General features: G+C 41.5%; 1 protein-coding gene across 1 annotated transcript in view; it reads right to left on the bottom strand.

Moving 5' to 3' along the window:
- KIF13A (kinesin family member 13A) overlaps window positions 1–23,654 on the bottom strand; it is a 211,225-nt gene that overhangs the window by 38,915 nt on the left and 148,656 nt on the right. The window contains 8 exon segments of the mRNA XM_082638701.1: window positions 70–283; window positions 5,923–6,089; window positions 6,188–6,274; window positions 13,554–13,684; window positions 15,249–15,383; window positions 16,995–17,105; window positions 19,161–19,373; window positions 19,747–19,858. Of these exon segments, the coding sequence (XP_082494827.1) occupies window positions 70–283; window positions 5,923–6,089; window positions 6,188–6,274; window positions 13,554–13,684; window positions 15,249–15,383; window positions 16,995–17,105; window positions 19,161–19,373; window positions 19,747–19,858 (1,170 nt within the window).

The following is a 23,654-nucleotide window of genomic DNA, read 5'->3' as shown; positions in this document are numbered from 1 at the left end:
TCACGACCCCCTCCCCCAGGACCCCGGGGCCTTGACTCTGGGCCCCTCCACCCCCGTTCCCCTTTGTACCTCTCCTCTGCCCACTGGGTCACTTTCTGCTGAGCTGTCTGGCTGCTATAGCCCAGGCGGTCAGGGCCGCTGCTCTGGGGCCGCCTCTCCGGGGACAGCTGCTGGCGGAGCTGCTCCAGTTCCCGCTCGTACATGAGCCGCTGCTCCTCAAGGGCGCTCCTCTTTTCTTCCAGGTACTGTTTCTCCAGGACCTGAACCACATTTTGAACTGGGTCTGGTGAGCCAAGAGACAAGGCGAGGTGCCTTCAGCGGTGGCTACGACAGGGAGCCCGTGGCTGTTCCTTTCGGTGAAAACCATCCCCGCCCCCAGAATCGAGCCTTTCAATGTGCTGCCTGTGAGCGGCCTGAGAGGCCCGGTTGGATGAAATCCTCTCCACTTCCTTTTCCTTAACATTTTAGATCAATGCCCTGGGGGGAAACATTCCCCACATCTACTATGTGACTTTCTTCAATTTGATGAGCTCATCCTAATGTTCAGATAGATCACTCAATTGCGAAAAGCAGATGATAGGGGAAAGGGGGATGGGATTCTATCCACCGAGAGGAAAAACTCAATGAAAGCTAAGGCAACTTCAAAGACAGAGCCACATGAGATGTGATTTTTCTGATAGTCACTTTTTAATGCTCTTCTAGCACTGGTTTCAGCACCTGGCAAAGGGTTTGCATTTCTGAGTTTAGCCACAAATTTATTACTCCTGAATTTCTCTAATGTGAGAGGAAACTTACAGATCACAGCATATGTCTGAAAACACTGATTGAGTATACATACGGTCTGGCAATTTCTCAGGTGTTAATAGTCAAGAAAGCAATTCACTTGCAACTATTTCTGATTTTTTGCGTTCTCAGATTGAGGGATCACCAACACACAAGTGGGTGAACAGGTATTAGAAATACTAACGGGTCTTGTTGAAAGGGGCCGTGACTGTGATGAGTGGTGGCTGTGGTACAGGCAGGACTCGGTCCTGAAGAGCTAATTGGCTATGGCAGGACATTAGCCTGGTAACAACCAACGGCCTGGATGTAATAGAGAAAGATTAAGGAAGGCACTGACCACATGCACAGAAGAGAAAGTCATGCTGTCTCTAGGGAAACACTATGTTAGACAATCTGGATGGTAAACAAATCACCATAATGGTAAATATTTCCCTGAAGTACATGGGACCTAGGAGATGTGTTCATATTCTCAGACTAGCCTGAGATTCACACACTTGCTTATTATTCAGTGCTGTCCGTGTCGCATTTCTATATATTGACTCTCATTTTAATTTCCAGGATAAGAGAAGGAAATTAAGAGGAATTTTTACATCACCTCATGATAGCTATTGACTGACTTTACCAGAAGACCCTATCAATTTGTGAAATCAGCAGGTAAATTTTAGTAGTTTTCTATATGAGAAGAGGAAAAGAAAATAGCATGTTAGCTTTGAAAACAGGGTTAAATAATACAAAACAGAGTAGAAAGTACTTTGAAAAATCACTAGATACACAGAATATAGGTGAGGTGTTTTAAGAAAAATGACAACCACAGCAGCAATAATAATTCTACTGGCTGCTGGCTATATCTCAGGTAGAGGCACTATACGCTTTGCATGCATCATCTCATGAAAGCCTTGCAACAAACTTAAGGGTGGATGGCATTCCCATTTCAAAGATGAGACAAACTGGGACTCAGAAAGGCTAAGCAGCTGACCTAAGATTGTACAGCTAATAAGCAACAGGACTGGGTTTTGAACTCAGATCAGAGCTAATTGTCTGGGGTAGGAAATAAACTTAGTAGTAAATTGTACTCTTACCTCCAGTGTTTTCCTCAGAATTAGTACTCTGTTAAAGAGTAGATTTGAAAAAAAAAATACTGTTCTTTGCTGATATAAAATTCTCAAATTCATTATTTTTTCAAAGCTGAATACTTTTCTTCATAGAGTCCTGACATAGAGTCCCTGAAATATGTTAACTTGAAAGTCCAATGGAAAATGGACTACTAAAAAAAACCCTTTTACACAAAGGCAGACCATGGGTGGGTAAGACTTTTTCCACAGAGTGAAAACTGACATACTCCAAAGGATTAGAACTTCTAACGTAGCCCTAGAACTTCTGGGGCGGGGGGAAGGGAATAATATGGTGATCTTTTTTGAGGGAGTTTAAAGAAATCTTACACGTAAGGGCTAGAGAAGAAAAGTTCTCTCAGAATTAAAAAATATACATATTTCTCAAACAGTATACATATATTTTTGCTCTATTTAGGCTCTAGGTTTAAAAAAGAAAGGACAGGGTCCTCACCATCCATTTTTAGGGCCCTAACTGAGTGTGTACGAATCTTTTCCAGAGAGAGAAAACTGGGAAACACACCAATTTTTTAATAAAATCATATCCTAGGGTTTTTGCTAAAAGACACTGAGTAAGATGTTTAATTCTTATTTCTACTTGTTGGTCAGTGGTAAGTAGAAACACACATGATCCCAGATGGCTGAGGTAGGGGGTTCCATGCCAATGCAGAGGTAATGTGACTGAGGCCTTCTAAAACTGCTTTAGCAGCTGCCACGACATAGCAACCCTACTACTCACCAGGCTTTCTCAGTGGCCACAAATCAACATGCAGATATGCAAGAGAGAGCAACTCAAAGCATCCCTCCCCAAGCCTGCCACAGACCAGCCTGGGAAGCCTTGCCTGGAGACCCTGGGTCTGGCTATGCTACACACAAACCTGGTAGAGGTACAGGGACTGAGGTTTCTTTTTCTCCTCTGATCCCAACACAGGTCTGGAAACACTTTTCTCTTAGACATATTTGATAACATTTTCTTTTCAAATTAATTAACCTATTTTAAGCCTTTATCACTATACAACATATACTTAAAAAGGTCATCCTAATCAGCAAGTCACTCTGACTCTATGATATGGCATAGGACAGAAGCCGAAGATGATCTGGTCCGTTCTCAAACAACCAATCCACTTTTCAAGAGAATGTTAACAGTTTCCTCTTCCTCCCTATCTTCTTTCTTCCTCTTGTATGAACTGTTTTAAAACTCAGTAAGCCTAGAGCCTCAGGCCGAGAAACCAAAGAGGAAGGTGTTTTAGGACGAGAGAAAGGACCCCCTTTCTTTTGGGCATAGTATCCTCTCTTCTTCCTTAGTTTATTCTCTGCCTGGTATGTAACTACACAATGAGCTCAAACTTCCTTATCTGTCCCGAGAATGGAAAAGAGAGAGGGTAATGGTGTAGAGGTTGAAGGGAATTTACGTGACCCACAGAATTAGAATTAATTCATATCAAGATGCCCAAGGCACTAAATCAAAGGAAAGTAGATCCTTTGGGGGAAAAAGAGAACCTTTTAATCCCAGATGGAATAAGCTCTATGGACCCTTCACCAGCCTCTTAATTGCTCTTTAGAGCTGCCATTGACTCTGTGAAAACAGTTAAATGTCTGATTCCTATTCTGAACCCTCAGGAAGAACATATTATGGCCTACAGATACTAGGTTTGCTTTTATTCTTAATTCAAGTGAATTGGGGGGCTTCCCTGGTGGCATAGTGGTTGAGAGTCCGCCTGCCTATGCAGGGGACACGGGTTCGTTGCCCCGGTCCAGGAAGATCCCACATGCCACGGAGCGGCTGGGCCCGTGAGCCGTGGCCGCTGAGCCTGCGCGTCCGGAGCCTGTGCTCCGCAGTGGGAGAGGCCACAACAGTGAGAGGCCCGCGTACCGCAAAAAAAAAAAAAAGAAAAGAATTGGGTTTCAGATCATTATTTATTCTAGAGATTTGAAAATCCTTTATTCTAGTCTATCACTGGGATAATGTAGGTGACTGTTTACCCAGAAGTACTATGTCCTGAACTGCTGTGCTGTCAACAGAAATAAAGTCGTTAGTACGAGCAGCAATAATACTAGCGACACTTTTGTGCCGCTGGATACACGGGGAGAAGAACAGCCACTGGATTTTAACCACTGGAAGGCAATGGAGTTGGGACACGGGGAGGAAAGGGTCATAGTTGAAAAGGGAGCATCCCTCCATCAAGAATTCAGAGCACCTCACGCAGAAAAGGCCAGGCAGAAAACTTCAGCTTCTTCCCCCTCATGTTAGTTAGATTTGGCCAAAGCACGTAGCACAAGCACCAATGAGCAGCACTGCTAAACACCAGTCAAGCTCCCTCATGCTAAAGCCAATCAGTTAACCTTTGTCCCAGTGTTTGTGGAGGAGCTTCGTCTGAAGCCACATGAGAGGGAAGAGAATCTTCAAATAGGACCACCAAGGGGATGACCACCAGGCAGACAGGCTTACGATCGGGAAGCCACCTAGCAGTAGAGGTGAAGGGCGTGAACTCTGTCCGGCCACCAGCATTTCAGCATCATAACAGAGCACATCTGTGTGCCCCACAGGGGAGCTCCGTTTAGCAGTGGGATTGAGTAAAGCATAAGGAAGGGGAAACATTACTTTTAAATGGATAAAATCAACACTGGAGAGCAAGGCCTGATCCGGAACACAAATGGATACTCATGTTAACACCCTGAGCCAGAGCACTGATGATGAACTGCTTTGGCGAAGAAGCTTGGAGAAATTAACCAGTGAGTATTTTATTTTATTTTTTTTTTATTTTTTTTTGGTTTTTTTTTTTGCGGTACGCGGGCCTCTCACTGTTGTGGCCTCTCCCGTTGCGGAGCACAGGCTCCGGAAGCGCAGGCTCAGCGGCCATGGCTCGGGCCCAGCCACTCCGCGGCATGTGGGATCTTCCCCGACCGGGGCACGAACCCGCGTCCCCTGCATCAGCAGGCGGACTCTCAACCACTGCGCCACCAGGGAAGCCCGACCAGTGAGTATTTTAGTGAGCACTAAATACTCACTGGTTATTGAGGGGGGGTCATATATATAAAAATATTTATATAAATGTATTTATATATATAAATATAAATGTTTATATATATATGGTAAGACGGTAGCAATTGGAGAAAATTAGAAATCTGTGATGTGGGATGATACATGATTAAATGGATACCACCTGAATACACCACAGAGTTAGAGCACAGAGATGTCTAGAATTCTGTAACCTCATCTGAAGAAATCATCTCTCTTCTGATGGGCATTCCTCGACCTGGAGTTTGGAGCTCCACCCTCCTGTCACACCCTGCATCTATTTGGGCTTTAAAAAAATCACTCACAGGAGACTTGTTGCTCAGCCATGTTGTTAAATGACCCATTAATGTGATTCTGATGTCTGAGCATCACTTTGGAATGTCTGTTGATATTCCTCCCAACTTGGTGGGCAAGTAACAGAGTGGATGAAGTTTGAGTTCCAGATGTGGTCTTCCCTGTGCTGTGCTGTCAAAAGCCCCAGCAGCTAATTTTAATCCCTAATCTTAATGTTTTTTTTGTTGTTATTCTATCCTCTTCAGAGTAATACATTACACTTGTTTTTCCATCTGGCCTTTTCTTCATACTTCATTTTTATAATTAAAAAGAGGGGACTGGGCTTCCCTGGTGGCGCAGTGGTTGAGAGTCCGCCTGCCGATGCATGGGACGTGGGTTCGTGCCCTGGTCCAGGAAGATCCCATGTGCCGCGGAGCGGCTGGGCCTGTGAGCCATGGCCACTGAGCCTGCGCGTCCGGAGCCTGTGCTCCGCAACAGGAGAGGCCACGACAGTGAGAGGCCTGCGTACCGCAAAAAAAAAAAAAAAAAAAAAGAGGGGAATTTGAAGCTAAAAATCCAGAAATAGAGATAAATAAAAAGGTCAAAATCTTTATTCCTGCAACAGAATCCCCAATTTGATACACCAGAGATCAGACTGACAATTCTCTAGCCATGCTCAAATTCTCCTCAGGTTTATTTAAAGAGTAGAGTGAGAAAGTAAATGCTTAAGGGTCTTACCATTACTATTCAGCGTTTTCATGATAACTTCCATCTGTGCAAATTCATAGTTATAGTCTGGTTCCGAGGAAGCCTCACTGGCTGCATCCAGGTCATGCTCTGGCGGGCCCGATTCTTTTTCAAAGTCTTTCAACCAATCTCGCCGTTTCCTCTTAGGTAAATTAATTCTGTGGGGTTTTTCACCATTAGAGAAAATCAACGTGTTTTACACTCAGATAAGAGAAAAGGTGTATGAGTGAACATACTAGTGAACACAAGCCGTTACCTGAAGAAGTGGTTATTTCCCCACAGGATTCTGTCCCCGTGCCACAGCTGGGTGGTGCTGCACACGAGGGTGCCGTTTACACAGGACCTGAAGGAACACCAGGGGGGCTACATCAGCTGGATGGTAAAGAGCAATAAACCTAGACCTAGGAGCCAAAGAGATAACTGGGGGAACTTTCTCTTAATAGGCATATTCGACTAATACCTAAAGAAGGAATAACAGAATTGGAAACACTATCAAAATATACAATCTAGGCAAAAATGATCAAGGGATGCTGATATCCCTCAAAGACAGACAACTGGACATGATGTGCTCCTGATGGAGACAGGCAACAATGCCTATGGAACATTCTTGTCCATATTTGAGTTGAACCTGATCAAGCCTTTATATCTAAAACCAATTTAGGAAATAGAGAGGGCAGCGGAAGATGTTAAACGACGCCATGGGATGCAATGAGCAAAATGCTGACTATGGGAAGCAACTAGGTGTCTGCAGCAAATAAAATGCAAGGAAAAAAAAGTGGGGGAGCAAAGGAGGGGGACCCATGGGCTAAAAGAGTCCCAAAGGACATAACAATCAATGACAATGGTTAAATCTTATTTGGATCCTGATTTCACGAAAAAACTGAAAAGGAACCTTTATAAGACAACTGGGGAAATTTGAACACTGCCTCAATGTATGACTAGTAAGGAATTATTGTTTATTACTTTAGGTGTGATGGTACGGAAGCTGTGTTTAAGGATACTGGTCTTTTAGAGACACAAGTGGAGATATTTACGGATGCAAAGTTACAATATCTGGAATATGTTTAAAATAACCCAGAGGGGAGGGAGGAGGGGATGTGGAGGACATACAAATAAAAAATAAAACTGTCTATGAGCTTTCATTTTTGAAGCTGGATGATGGCTGTATGGAGGCTTGTTATACCATTCTTTCTACTCTTATGTTTGAAATTTCCCATAATAAAAACTCAGGGAAAACAAAAAGAATTCCAGGTTTAAATCCTAAACAGCTACCAACCAAATGGTAAAATCAATCAAGGGGAGGGAGGTGAGGGGATGGGTGAAAAAGTTTAAGAGGGATTAAGAGGCACAAACTCCCAGTTATAGTGACATATAGTAACTACAGTGGTGACCATTATGTAATAGCAATATGCTGTATGCCTGAAACTAATATAATACTGTAAGTCAGTTACACTTCAATAAAAACAAACAAACAATTAGAGGTGGGGAAGAAAACTCTGAGAGTCTTTGTTATGCTGTATATATTATATTATACCATAATGATGTAAATTGTGTCTGTGGGTTTATGTTGGTCTATGTATCCTGGACTTGCCTGAAACAAATCTTGAAGAAGCAACTGTCCAGCAGACATTTGCAGGTGGTCTTTCAACAGTGCAGCTTTCCTCACATTGTAACTTTGCTACAGCTTACTGGCTATCAAGGGGCTGTGAAGTCAGTAGCCTAAATAAGTCACTATAAAAGATTTTGTAGGATTTCCTGCTTATTAGAAGATCTCAACAACCGATCCTTTGATATAGTTAAAGCACTGTCACTGTGAGTTTTTTTAGGGGGAAAGGAAAAGTCCTCCAGAAATTTTAGCATGGACAATTTTAGTCTTCTCATAAATGTCTCCTTTACCTAAAAGAGAGATTTTGCTGGCATTTAAAAACAATACTCCCTAACATCATACAGAAAAATAAAGTCAAAATGGATTAAAGGCCTAAATGTCAGGCCAGACACTATAAAACTCTTAGAGGAAAACAGAGGCAGAACACTCTCTGACATAAATCACAGCAAGATCTTTTTTGACCCACCTCCTAGAGAAATGGAAATAAAAACAAAAATAAACAAATGGGACCTATGAAACTTAAAAGCTTTTGCACAGCAAAGGAAACCATAAACAAGACGAAAAGACAACCCTCAGAATGGGAGAAAATATTTGCAAATGAAGCAACTGACAAGGGATTAATCTCCAAAATTTACAAGCAGCTCAGGCAGCTCAATATCAAAAAACAAACAACCCAATCCAAAAATGGGCAGAAGACCTAAATAGACATTTGTCCAAAGAAGATATACAGATTGCCAACAAACACATGAAAGAATGCTCCATATCATTAATCATTAGAGAAATGCAAATCAAAACCACAATGAGATATCATCTCACACCAGTCAGAATGAATGGCCATCATAAAAAAATCTACAAACAATAAATGCTGGAGAGGGTGTGGAGAAAAGGGAACCCTCCTGAACTGTTGGTGGGAATGTGAATTGATACAGCCACTATGGAGAACAGTATGGAGGTTCCTTGAAAAACTACAAATAGAGCTACCATATGACCCAGCAATCCCACTACTGGGCATATACCCTGAGAAAATCATAATTCAAATAGAGTTATCTACCACAATGTTCATTGCAGCTCTATTTACAATAGCCAGGACATGGAAGCAACCTAAGTGTCCATCAGCAGATGAATGGATAAAGAAGATGTGGCACATATATACAATGGAATATTACTCAGCCATAAAAAGAAACGAAATTGAGTTATTTGTAGTGAGATGGATGGACCTAGAGACTGTCATACAGAGTGAAGTGAGTCAGAAAGAGAAAAACAAATACCGTATGCTAACGCATATATATGGAATCTTAAAAAGAAAAAAAATAGTTCTGAAGAACCTAGAGGCAGGACAGGAATAAAGATGCAGACGTAGAGAATGGACTTGAGGACACGTGGAGGGGGAAGGGTAAGCTGGGACGAAGTGAGAGAGTGGCATGGACACATATACACTACCAAATGTAAAATAGATAGCTAGTGGGAAGCAGCCGCATAGCACAGGGAGATCAGCTCGGTGCTTTGTGACCACCTAGAGGGGTGGGGTAGGGAGGGTGGGAGGGAGATGCAAGAGGGAGGAGATATGGGGATATATGTATACGTATAGCTGATTCACTTTTTGTACAGCAGAAACTAACACACCATTGTAAAGCAAATATATTCCAATAAAGATGTTAAAAAAAAATTTAAAAAAACCAAAACAATAAAAGCAAAACAAAATATTAGGGGGATAGTTAATCAATTAATTAAAGTTTAATTTGCTATAAGGGCTGTCAAGTGAAGTTTGATGGAGAAAAATAATGAGTATTATTTTGAGTTTTAATTTTTCCGTAAGTTACTTGCTCATATACTCTCAGTATCTGGATCCTAATCTTTAGGGGGACTCTTAAGCTCAAAGTTATGGAATAAGGAAAATTCACAGATGAAAATAATCACTCTTTTGTAGTAATATTTCAAGTCTGGTGGCTAAGTTTTTATTGATAAAAAATACCCTGGAAATACCATCTTAAATGTTTTTAATCGGTCGTACACAAACACGGTAAAGCTTTGGTGTGTATGTTTTACACTAACATGCTCCCTTTTTTCTTCAAAATGACTCTCAACATTGTGACTCAAGTTTCAAAAGTCTGTTTCCCATCTATTTGGAAATATGAACTGATTTATTCATCTGCAAAAATGGAAAATGAGATCAGAATATATATGTATATGTATGTCTATTGTGAAAATTAATAAAAGGAAACCTCAACTAAAATTGGAGTCAAGAGGCCTGAAAAGGGAACTCTCATACCCCAACACTCACCGTCAATTATCCCAAAAAAGCAAGATGTCAGTTACCCCACCAGGAAGAGACCTACCTGGAACCCCCAACAGGAAGGGCAACTACTTTACTACCCCAGCAGGAGGAAGGAAGACTTCCTCTGCGCCCAGCAACAAGCCAGCCAATTAAAAAACACCACAGCTCAGTTAATGAGAAACTGTTGTCACCTAACTTTTACTTTCCTCCAATGAACTTTCAGTTGTTTTTTTTTTTTTTTTTTTTGCGGTACGCGGGCCTCTCACTGTCGTGGCCTCTCCCGTTGCGCAGCACAGGCTCCGGACGCTCGGGCTCAGCGGCCATGGCTCACGGGCCCAGCCGCTCCGCGGCACGTGGGATCTTCCCGGACCGGGGCACGAACCCGTGTCCAGGCGGACCCTCAACCACTGCGCCACCAGGGAAGCCCTGAACTTTCATTTTTGTTCCTTGCTGATGACTTCCTTTCCTTGTCCCACCTTCCTTACTATAAAAGCCTTCCATGTTGTGTAACCCCTCACGTTGCCTGATGAGATGCTGCCCAATTCACAAATCATTTAATACCATTACATCTTCAAATTTACTCAAAATTTATTTGTTAACACTAGACATATATAAATATGTACATACATACATACTCTTGCCAAGAAGATGAGTTTTAAAAAAAAGTTTTATAGAATACTTATCTCCTCTACCTAAAAAACAGACATTCAATAGTCAGTTTTTAAGAAATATATTTCCCCATTGTTTATTAAGGCATCTAAAAAGCCCTCCAGAAATTCTAGGAATAGCAGTATGATCAAGAGTAGAAATGTGTCACTCAGTGTCCTTTATTATTTTAAACTCTGAATTATAATTTAAAAAATTCAGTTCCTCATTCTCACTGGCCATATGTTAAGTCTCAAGAGCACCATCTCAATAGTGGCTACCAAAATGGTCTTAGCAGATATAGAACTTTCCACTATCTCAGGAAGTTCTATTGAGCAGTATTACTCTAAAATAAAACTAAAAATAGTTCCAGAGCAAATCAGAGAGAAATGTAATAAGCTTCATCTCTCTTACTTACTGATTACTTTTGTGATCATCTGTATCTTTAGAGGACCCCTATCTAGGTGCTTACACACACACACACACACACACACACACACACACACCTGAACATACATATGAACATATCACTTTGCCGTTTATAGTACACTCTTATTACAATAATATAAAAAAGAAAAAGTTATGGAAACTGCCTGGTTTGGTAACATACCTAAGCCAAGAAATTAGCATTAAAAAGTCATTTCTAGTTGAACACATGCCTGGGGTACTTGGAAGAAGCAAATATAAAATCTCTTTGCAGGAATTTATGTAGCCTCACCCAAGCCACAAGACTCCTACAGATAAACCACTGAAGAGGAGCACATCTAAAAAATCATGAACTGCTTTAGGAATCAAAGTTATCAGCAGATACAACAAATAGTTGGATTGAAGCCCCAGCAACTTCAGAGAACAGAATTTCCAAATAAAGGCAATAAAATAAGTAAAAGTAAAATTATTAAAGCATACAATGGAGTAAAAACAAGCCTCTACCAATAGAGACCAGACATATCTAAAAAAGGATCTCCTAAACTCCTACAAATGAAAAACAGAGACACTGAAATTAAAACTCAGTAGAATGTGGTTAAGCAGCAGGTAAAACATGACAAGAGAGAACCGGTGGACTTGAGGACAGATCTGAGGAAATACTGACTATCCCTTCACGCCATGTCCCTCTCTTGCTGTGTCTCCAATCCCATTTCCATCTGCACAACCAAGATTCCACCTGCTTCCTCACCTCCTATTCTTCTTTCTTTGCATTTTTTCCTTCCATACCCACAACTGCATGGTACTTAAACATTCCATGGTTGTTAATGTCTTCCTAACTGCTATGTCCAATAGAAGCTCTTTAGCTTCTACTTTGACCTCCCTCTTAAATGTTCTCTTCCCTTAGATTCCATCACTCTATCCTGCTGTTGCCTCTGTGCCTCTCTGACTCCCTTGTCTCACCCTACTTCATGGATTATCTTCAGACCATCCCATAAACATTGGTTTAACCCTTCCACTACTCGCTCTAGACCCACTTTCAAGACAGGCAACACTGATTATGCCCAGTCTGTATCTTTAGGGTATTTCTACTGCCCTAAATCCAATGTGCAACTGGAAATCTTCACAATGATATCCCAAGGACACCTCAAACTCAAAGTATTCCAAAGTGAACTCATTACATTCATTGCCTATCATCCTCCAAACCTGTTCTTCCTCTTGGATTTCTTATTTTGATTTAGTAGTGCCACTGTTTATCTCGCCTCCTACGACAGAAATCTAATATTGCTCACTTCTTTTCTTTTACTAAGTGAGTTCCCATCCTGTCCCCAAGCACATCGCTAAACCTCGCTGACTCTCAAGTAATTCTGAAATACATTTTGTCCTTCACTTCTTTTGCTACTGCTGTGTTCCCACAACAATATCATAATAATATCCTAACAGCTCTCCCTACCTCCAGTCCTGCAAACCCCACACACTTTTACAGTGATCAGATTTGCAGGTTATAAAGATCACTTTAGAAGGAGCACTTATTTTCCTGTATAATAACAATTGTTTCTATATATTCTCCTCCACCAGGCTTTGAGTTACTATACTTGGGCATTCCCAGTACAGAGCCTAGAGGAAGTATACTGAATGAATGAACCACTGCCCTGAGGTTATAGGAAAGGAGGAGATTGGACAGGGTGGGGAGGGACGAAAAGTAGGATAAAAAGACATGGAAGTAAAATCAGGTATGAGGAAATCTACCGAATAAAATCATTTTCAGATGTAGTGTTAAAAGAGAATATGATCAAAGTATCATGGTGTGTATACACACACATAATTCTGTCAACTAAAAAAAAAGTATGAAAAAAAAAATCCAGAGCTTCTAATAGGGGGATACAGCATGAAGCTAAATTCTACCTGAACTTGGAATAAGTAAAAATTAAGGGATGGTATCATTTCGCCATTAAATATCTTCACAATATCTCACTATAACATAAGGCCTACGAATTTCATGAATCATGTATGCTATTATTCTTAGTCTCAGTTTTTCATCACTTAGAAATGTATATGGGTGATATTAACAGGATAATTTGAAATGAATATAGGTTTCTTCATAAAAATGTGTGTTCTGAATTATATGAGTTAAGGAATACTGTTTTAGGACTTCATTTTACACGTGATTATAAAATAATTCAAGACATCATTTAGTAGAAATTAAAAAGTAAATATATTATCCTGTCATTTCTCAGATTCTTACATATTATAGCCTAGTTTAGGAATTTTTCATATAATGGAGTTATCTGATTAACTGCTTTTCATACAATGCATTACACTCGGTAATAACAAATAACTTTATTCAATATTTATGTGTGTCAGGCACTGAGCCAAGTGATTTATATGTTTTGTCTACTATTAGCCTCATTGATCATATGAGGAAGTTGAAGATTAGATAAAAGAAGTATCTTATCTAAGATCACCCAGCCACTCAAGGCAGAATCAGCCACCCTGAAGCTGGTGCTCGAAATCTTGCTTACACAGCTCTCTACAAGCAGAAAGCAAGAGCCAGTGTAGCCTTAACTCTGATATAACTAAGCAAACAGACAGAAAGGGTCGGTCTACTCCTGAAAATAAGGCACTTGAGCTATGTTAAGGAGCTGCTTCTTACCTTTAAGGGACATTTCTTACCTTGCATTTTCTTTTGGAGTGAGGGTGACCTCTCCATCAGAAGCAATATCAATCTCACAGTGCTCAGGCTGAATTCCTATTCCAAAGAGCTGGATGTCCTGAGAGGTATCTGCACCTACCCTGGTATGGTCCTGGCAACAGATCATTAAAGAAAGAAAAAACTACCCTTACAAGTAACTCAGCAAAAGTTCATCACAATCAATTCGAAGAACCCAACAGTACATGCATGACATTAGATGAATCAGATGGAAAATGTGAGATCTGGCGCACTAGAGGTCAAAAGCGTACCTGAATACACTACATGTAAAATATGTTTAATCACTATAAAGAAAAAAAAACAAACCCTCAAAAACAGTGATTAGCTATTATTTTAGAACATAAAGAAGTCAGACTTGATAGTAGAATACCTTGAGCTCCAGTTTTAACTTGACGACTTACTGTCTATGGGACCGTGGGCAAGGCATTTCACTCTCTGAGCCTCAGTTTCTTTTTCTTTTTTTTTGCACAACCAGAACGATATTATTAATATGATCTAATGAGCAGGATCCTTTCTCAAGGATCACCTGAGTTAACGGTGAAAGTGCTTTGAAAACAGCTCTATAAATTCAAGAATCATTGAAAATAGTTTCATGGAAAGTCATATTTTCAAATGTGTAACTTTTAAAGTGATTTAAAAAATAGTTGAGTTTCTAATACCAAATTACAGAGTGCTGAAGCCTGTGGATTATACAATGTACAGATTAGCATGATTTTTAAGTACCTCAAACCTCAGACATGTGAGGACTGTGACCCTTGGTGACTCTGCCCACTGTTCATCCTCTTTGTTTGTTCTATTGCTCTAAAAACCATGCAGTCACTATGATAATAATACTTCCCTATTCAATAGAGAACCTGCAAGACCTGGTCTTTCAAAATTAAGATTTCAGAAACAATTCCTTAGCCCTTGATCATTTCCTAAATGAATAGATCTTAAGTCCATTAGTGGACTCTCAATAAGTCAGGGGCTATCTGTGCCATATTTATTTCTGGAAAAAGTAGAATAAAAAGGATGATAGAAGACTGAGGTTCCTTTCTTCACTTCTAGCTTATTCTCCACTGCCTTCTGTATATTCACGAGGCAGCTCAGAATCCTTAACGAAGCCGTCTGAGAACTGCTGCAGTGAGCCCCGCAGCTTGGTCAGTGGCAGTACCCTGAGGCCGAAGTGCCGAACCCAAAAGGCCACGCCCATCTCCACACTTGAGGGTGATTATAGGACCAAAAGTTATGTCCTGAGCATACAGGCTTAGGAGGGATGGATATGGAAGAACCCTAGCTGTCTAATCTTCCACAAGAGTCTGTTTTAGGCTTGTGCTGATCTCGAGATCCCCTTAGAATTACTCAGAAGCATAATGGTGACTCTCCAGAGCTTCTCAGAATCCTGTCACCATAGCCAGGGATCACTCTGACACCTTCTATTGCTCACTCGTGCCCCTCTGATGGAAATCAGCCCAACTGCACAGCCCCAGTAGCATGCAAAAGAGCTGGTTTTCACTCTTAACGGTAACTTGACTGAACTACCAATCCAATCCTCTTACTTTTAATGAGAGCTAAGCTGGATACAAAAAGCAAAATCATGGGGACACGCACCCAGACTCAAGTGGGAACCGTACATGACGGAATCGGGATTGCAACTATCTATTAATATACTCTCTTACCTTTAAATAATAAACCAGAAGTTCGTTGAGAGCAGGGTCTGCATTCAGGTTGACTAAGTAGCACTTGTCATCCCCCACCTTGATACCAGACGTCTCCAGGGAAATCCCCATACTTTCAAGTTGTCGTTGCCTCTCCTGTGCACAGACACAGACAAAAGCAGGGAAGCTCTATTTGTTGCTCTAGTCATGAGATGTATCTGTGGAAAGCTTAAGTCACTATTGCTGGGGACAAGGCCAGTGAAATTACACATTCTACTCAGCTCAACCAAGCTTACTGAGATCCTAAAGTGCATGACATCTTGTGTCAGTGTTTTAGGGGCACCAAGGATGAACCAGGCACCATCCTGCCCTTAAGGGGCTTCCTGTCCAGTGGAGGTGATAAGACCACACAACTAGAAGTAAAAGAGGAGGGCCCTGTGCCATTGGAGAGGAACAATGTGCTGCGGGGCTTCAAAGGAGGGAAATCGTGATGGGTTAAGAGTCCAGGAAAGGCTTCAGGAAGAGAATGCATTTGAGATGGTTCTTGAAGCACAAGAAGAATTTCAGTAGGAAGAAATGGGAGAGCAGCAAGGTAAGGGCAGAGTGTTCTAGGGGAAGGTCAGAGGAAAGCAAGGTAAAGACTCTGGGCGCACTGGATGATTTCAGGTGGGAAAGTCAACGTGGGAAAGTAGTGGGGGATGGGGCTGGAAGAGCAGGCTGGGTCCCTTTTGCAGAGGGCCTCAAATTCATTCAAGTTATTCAAGAAATATTTATGTGTTAGGTACAGATCTAGGGCTGGGCATATAAAAGCAAACAAAACAAAGCTACTCCTTTCATGAAAACTTATATTCTAATGGAAGGGGAGAGACCATGACAAAACAGACAAGTAAAACACAGAATTTCCAAAGGTGATATGGGCTATGAAGAAAAATAAAGCAATGTAGGAGTTACAGAAAGTTAGGTATATGTTTGTGATATCTACAAGACACATATAAGCAGCAGGCTGGACTAGGTTCCAGTTACTGATTTCAAGCTACCTGATTGGGAGGGTCCAATACTTACAAGTGGTCAATGAGATTAAACGGTTCATGAAATGCATAGTGTAGAGGTTCATCTCTCTCTCATACACACACACTCACATGATTAGTCCTTTTTATTTTCTCAAGTAAAGTTCATAACAGCATTTGCTAACAAGCTGAAGAATCAAGCACACTGAAAAAACTACTGATGTGCTGCATGTTGTGAATTCTCTGCCAATCAGGTAGCTGCATGCTTTGCCAGGTGATCTAAAACCACAGAACAGGTTTCTGGTTAAATGTGAAAAGCAGAACGTAGTAAGGATGTTTCCTGAACCATGCCTGTACAAATTCAGTGCTTTGCAACACTTCTAGCAAATACAGGGACCAAATGGTAGTTAATAAAAAACAACAAAGTCAGTGTCTAAAACGGATCTTTGCAGGCTCTAGTTCAGCAGAAAGAGGTCCTTAAAGGACTTTTTGAGATGATAAGTGGCTATACAGAAAAGACAGCCAATGAAAAAGAATCACCACAGCATAGGGAAATATATTCAATATCCTGTGATAAAACACAATGGAAAAGAATATATATATATATATATATATATATATAAAGAATGTCTACATGTGTATAACTGAGTCACTTTGCTGTACAGCAGAGATTGGCACAGCATTGTAAATCAACTCTACTTCAATTAAAAAATAACATTAAAAAAAATCACAATATTGTAGGCCCAAGTTATCAAGCTACCTGTGCAATTTCTTCTGTTTTCCTCAGCTTCTCTTCCCAAGTCACTGTTAGTTCTCTTATCAGCTTTTCAGACTCTTCGAGCTTCTCTTTCAGTTCAGGGGCCTTCATAGCCTTTAAAATGAAAGCAGAGAAATCTGATTTTCTAATTTTTTCCACCATTGTGTACAAGACAATCCCTTATTGTCCTTCTTAAGTGGTTATCAACTGTCTGTTGGAAGCAATTAAGCCACACACTGTCAGGGGGTTTTAGACCTTTATTAATCAAATGAAGTGAAAGAGTAAATGGCTGCTACTCTTTGAGGGAGAAAGAGAAATTCCAGTGTCCTGAATTAAATTGATACAAATCATCCCAGAGTAATTTTATCCATCGTACTTAAGTTTCACACTTAAAGACCTAAAAGATGCTAAAGTTCATTTTCAAAATAGAAAAGTATGAGAACAAATTACTTAAGTAGACTTCTTTTTCAATAAGACAGAGATCAACACACATCACTAATAAACACATTCCAGTTATATTAACCTACCAGGAAAGGTGGCAATTCTTCTCATTTATTTTAAAATTTGAGCCTGGGCCATTACTCACTTGGAAATAGGACTTCTGGTTAAAAAAGGCAGTAATCTCCCTCTGTGTTTGCTCAGTGAGGATAATTAAGGGGTCTAAATATAGCTATACGCAGCTTAAGAAATTTGGGGGGCCTTTACTTGGCCACCACATATGCTTTTTTGACACCCTATAGTAACATGAGCTTCTGCAGAGTATAACCCTATGACCAAGAAAGATGGCAGAGCTCGGACAGGAAGCTGAGGTGGCGATGATGTGGAGGCCGGCTGAGGATGCTTGAGTCTCACTCTGTTAACAGAGCCTGGGAGTGACATTTAGTGCTGGGTCCAAGGAGACACACATGAAAATTCTACATGAACCTGCTGTGGTTCCTCTGCTCTGCCCTTTGGCCAGGCATTGTTCTAGCTACCCGCCCTAGATTATATGGTCACAGTGGAGATGCAGATTCACGGAAAAGAGGGAGGATGGAGATCATCCACCTACAGACGAATTCCAGAGCCGTTATACTCTCCTCCTAGGATCATGACTCTCATCAAAGTTTATCAGCATTTTGATTTTTCAGGTGTTCTGCTACCCTTCTTGGCATCGATTTAAAAAAAATTATGCTTGATGCACTCAATGATGATTATGATGATAATCACAAAAAGAGCAACATTTATCGAGCACTTACCATGGGCAAGTCACTGTGCTAAGTGCTTTCCAGTATCAATGTTGTACTAAGGGTTAGCGATAAAAAAATTAATAAAACACGCCTCTTGCACTTCAGGAGCCCGTGGCCAAGAAGAAGAGAAAGACATGTAAACAAATAGTTATAATGCAACTCCACGATCACCAACAGATGGAATATTCAGATCCCTGGCTTTGACTTCCTTTTCTTTGCGGGGTCAGAAGAGAGTAGTATGAAGGGATGTGAACTTAGAAGCCTTAGGTACACATCGGAATCCTGGCATGTGGAAGCATGTGACTCAAGTTAAGGCACTTGACCTTCATCTCAGTCCTGTTACCATGTCAGTGGGACAGTGCCTCTCTGGCAACAGCTGTTTGGAAAGGGTTATGGTTATTAAAGTCTGGGTAAAGCCAAGGAAAGATGGTAACAACGCAAAATGATTTTGTTCCCTGTCAGGAGGTGATTAAAAAAAGATAAAATAAAAGGAGATTTCTGAATTTTTCCTAATGCTAACGATTCTTGACCACCTTGTCCTCCATGACTTAATGAGGAGACGATACAGAACTAATTTCTCTGAAAATGGCAAGGCTGCGTGGGAATGTAATCTACAATGTTAATCAAAGCAGCATATTTGGGTCTTAGGATTTCACATTGGAAGAGATCTGGGCTCAAGTGCCAACTGATTGACTGAAGCAAACAGGCAATAGCAGCACCTCTCTTTTAATTGTCTGCTTCCTCGACTGTCAGTTCACGGGACGGAGCCTTGCATTATACGCCTGTGTCTTCACAGTGCTTAGCACGGAGAAGATGCCCATCAACTCAGAACTGCTGAACCACATGAGGTGACCCGGAAGTGCAAGCGAGCTCGACCTCGCCTCGCCACTCAGACACCACGAGCCGGGGAGCTTGGATCACAGGAGCACTGGGCTGACCATACCTCTGCCTGCGAGAGCTGCTCTCGCAGTTTCTCCACTTCCTCCCGCAGCTCCCGGATGACTTTTGCGTTGGGATCCTCATTCACAACGGCATGGTTGACGATCCTTTTGGCTCGATCGGCATATCTTAGTGTGGAGAGGGTCTCTTCGTAGTTGTCTGCTGCTGGGCTAATGGTGGCGATCATAGAGGTCTGGCTGTTGCCCCCCAGATTGTCCTGCAAAATATTTCAAATAGCATCTTAGGAAACAAGGCCCATTCCATGCACAACGCATAGGCAAGCAGCAAATGTGCACGGAGGACCTTTGCGGTGAAGAAAACTCAGTGTGGAAATGGGTTTGTATTTCACAAGTAAGTTTATGACAGATGAAATGTGGTCTCTCTCTATTCACATCAATGCACAATGCCTGTCAAACAGCATTATTAATGGAAAAAAGGCAACAGGAATGAGTTTTCATCCTGCATGTTTAGGAATCAGGATAACAGTACTGTCAGGAGTTCGTTGTGTAGTATTTTGCACACACTTCTCAGCTGTCACCACTGAAACAGCCAATTTCTAGTTGGAAAAGAACACGAGAACAATGAATTACCTTAAGAAGCCAAGTGAGGACTGAATCGCGATAAGGCACAAATTTGTTTTTACCCTTGCCAGCTGCCTGGTCAGCCAGCGATGAGATAACCAACCCCAAGGTTGTAAGTGATCTGCCAAGAGAAAAATGAAAAAATTAGTTTTATGGAGTATTTATTGAGTTTTCGTAAGATAATAATCCTTCTAGGTAATAAGTATAAAATTATAAGTCCTGGGCTTCCCTGGTGGTGCAGTGGTTGAGAGTCTGCCTGCCGATGCAGGGGACACGGGTTCGTGCCCCGGTCCGGGAAGATCCCACATGCCGCAGAGCGGCTGGGCCCGTGAGCCATGGCCGCTGAGCCTGCGCGTCTGAAGCCTGTGCTCCGCAACGGGAGAGGCCACAGCAGTGAGAGGCCCGTGTACCGCAAAATAAATAAATAAAACAAAATAAAATAAAATAATAAAATTATAAGTCCCTAAAGCTGATATCATCAAGTCTACATTCATTTGTCAAGAAGCTGAGAAAAAGGAAAACAAAAAGTAACCCCATTAATTTAAAAGAATGAATTTAGAATCCCTGTAGAGTCTATTCCGTTCAATCACAGGACCTGTGAAACATTCATTTCAGAACCTGGAAACATACATTTAAAAGATCGCACTAGAGAATACAAACTTACTTCAAATATTATGTTTAAAGTCTCAACCATTTACTCTTTGAGTCTAACTTGGACCACTCTGGCCCCTGATTTTCCCAGAGTAACAATGCATCTTGCAAAGCACCCTTCCACTACAGTTACAAGGTACATCCTGTTCATCTGCTTAAAGCTGGCAAGCTTATTTCAATGTGGAGTTGCTACAGTTTAACAAAAACAAAGAACTACCCAAGCAGAATCTTGGAAGCCTTCCCAGGCCTACTGAATCAGAACCAGTTAAAGGTATCTCCAGGTGATTCACATGCACGTTAAATTTTGAGAAGACCTGGCTGAGCAGTCCCCAAAGTGATACATACATTCAGGTGCCAGGGCTATGAGTCTCAAAAGTGGTCCTGGGACCAGAAGCACCAGTGCCACTTGCAGCCTTGTTAGAAATGCACATTCTCATACCCCACCACAGACCTACTGAATCAAACATTCATGGTGGGACTCAGGAACCTGAGCTTTCACAAGCCTTCCAGGTGATTCTGATGCTGGTAGAGTTTGAGAACCACTAGTCTAGGCTAATGAGTGTCCCATGGTGGTTAATACATGTTCTCTGCACTTGGAGAAAAGATCACCATAGAAACAACAGATTTGTGGTATTGAGGGATGAAGGACATCCTTGTATCACAGTTAAGTACCAATTGCTCTTTTAAAAGAAATCAACTGAATTCCAAGTTTAGCAGCCAGAAAAGAGCAGTCTCAGGACATCTCCCGGGACTGCAAGGAAGGTTACATGATATCATAAAGACAAAACCCTTTGTAAATGATTAAAAAATTAAAAGCTACTACTATTTATAAAAAGCAAGGAAGGACACAAATCAGCATGTGACTAGAGCTTAGCAACTGAAAGACTACATAGCTTTCTTTCTAATGTTAACAATAGATTTCCATTAAATAAGTTGAAAGGAGTAAAAGTATATTTCCCACCACACAATATAATTCTCCAAAGGTGAGTCACTGGAAAAGTCATTGAAATACAAAGCAATTCCAAGAGGCAAAAATGAGTCAGAATTTTAATAACCATCAACCATTACTGCCAAGTGACATAAATATGTGTATCATAATTGACAAATTTAAAAGTTAAACAAATCCACCCCAAGAGAAATGAAAACATATGTCCAAACAAAAACTTGTATAACAATTTTCATAGCAGCAATATTCACAACAGCCAAAATGTGGAACCAGCCCAAATGTCCACCGAATGATGAAGGGAAGAATAAAATGTGGCATGTCCTTGCGAAGGAGTATTATTCAGCCCTATGAGAGGAATGAAGTTCTGATACATGCTACAACATGGATGAACCTTGAAAACTTATAAGAGAAAGAAGACAAACACAAAAAGCCACTGTCTTGGGTTGTATAGTGCCTACTCCCCACCCCCAAATTCATGTTCACTGGAACCTTAGATGTGACCTCATTTGGAAATAAGGTCCTTGCAGATGTAAATAGTTAAGATGAGATCATACTGGCTTAGGGAGGGCTCTGATCCAATGACTGGTGTCCTTAAAATAAAGCCATGAGAAGACACACAGACACACAGGGAAAAACAACAGGTGCAAATGGAGGCAGAGACTGGAGTGATGCATCCACAAGCCAAGGAGTGCCAGCAACCACTAGAAGGTAGGAGAGAGGCATGGAAGAGGTTTTCCCTCTGAGTCCCCAAGAAGGAACCAACCCTGCTAATCCCTTGATTTTGGACCTCTGGCTTTCAGAACTGTGAGAAAATATATTACTGTTGTTTTAACCCATCCAGTTTGTGGTAATCTGTTATACAACTAGGAAACTGATACAGCCATATACTGTTTGATTCCATTTATATATGAAATATCCAGAAGAGGCAAACCTATAGAGATGGCAGTCGTGGTTGCCTGGGGCTGGGGAGGTGGGGGGAAGGGGGAATGATTTGGACACCAGGTTTCTTTTGGGGATGATGAAAATGTTTTAAAATTAGATTGTGGTAATGGTTACACAACTCTATGAATATCATAAAGCTACCGAATTGTACACTTTAAAAGAAATTTTAAGAAAGAAAAATGGCATGTGATATATATGAAATAGAGGGAAAAGAGTTCAATATAAGGCAAAAACACATTTCTGCTTTAGATATAGAATACTGGGCATTTTTCACATTTTGTTACTATTGAAATGAAATTTTCATTTGGAAGCAACTCTTTGGACTATCCTCAACTTTTCATACCCAAATGCAGCAGAAATTACTTTAATTCATACCAACTACAAAGAGCTCAGCGACTCAAGGGTCAATATCGGCAATTCTGAGGTTAACAGTAGTCCTACAGCTCTATAACTTATTCAGTTAGAGAAGCTTAACACTTGTAGAAGCCAGGCTCTTTACCTAACGGTGTGCATACATTCAAAAACAAGAACTTCATCTGAACCTAATATGGTCCTCTTGGAACAAAAAGAAATAAACGGCAGAATGAGTGGGACTCAGTGATGACTGAGAGGTCACCAGGTTACCCAGTGACGAGGGGTCCATGCCACCCCCCCTTTCTGGGTTCCCACCTGGAAGCAGTGATCCAGGGGCATCTAGGATCCTAAAAACCATTTGAAAGTTCAATGTCTGAAAGTTGAACACCAGGCTTACATATTTTAATGGGAATTTTATTTCCAGGGAGGGACCTTAAAAATATAACAAAATAACTAATTATGGACCCTGCTAGCCCTGCTGTTTCAGCCTGGAGGCAAACAGGCAGCTCGCGGGTGTCAGAACGGGGTGGGAGTGTTTTGCCAATTTTAGGGGCTGAAAACGTTACTCCAGGAATCTTGCTCGTTCTAGCAAAGCACCGCTCCTTTCCCGAACCTGCTGGAGGTGGAGACAGTGAGGAAGCTCCTAACGGTTAAATCTCTCACCACAAGTCCTTGGGCGGGGTCGGGAGGAGAAGGGGGAGGGGCTGGCTGCAGAGGAAGGAGGACTTAGGCCAGGCGATAACATCTATAAACAGACAGCCAGGAGCTTCCCTGGTGGCGCAGTGGTTGAGAGTCCGCCTGCCGATGCTGGGGACATGGGTTCGTGCCCCGGCCCGGGAAGATCCCACATGCCGCGGAGCGGCTAGGCCTGTGAGCCATGGCCACTGGGCCTGCGCGTCCGGAGCCTGTGCTCCGCAACGGGAGAGGCCACAGTAGTGAGAGGCCTGCGCACCGCAAAAAAAACCCCAAAAAGCAAACAAAAAAACAAACAAAAAAACAGACAGCCAACTATAACAAGGGAGAA

Source organism: Mesoplodon mirus (genome assembly GCF_964341445.2).
Source record: "Mesoplodon mirus genome assembly, chromosome: 12".
NCBI lineage: Eukaryota > Metazoa > Chordata > Mammalia > Artiodactyla > Ziphiidae > Mesoplodon > Mesoplodon mirus.
The sequence above is the reverse complement of the archived record's forward strand: the minus strand, read 5'-3'. Positions and strand labels throughout refer to the sequence as shown.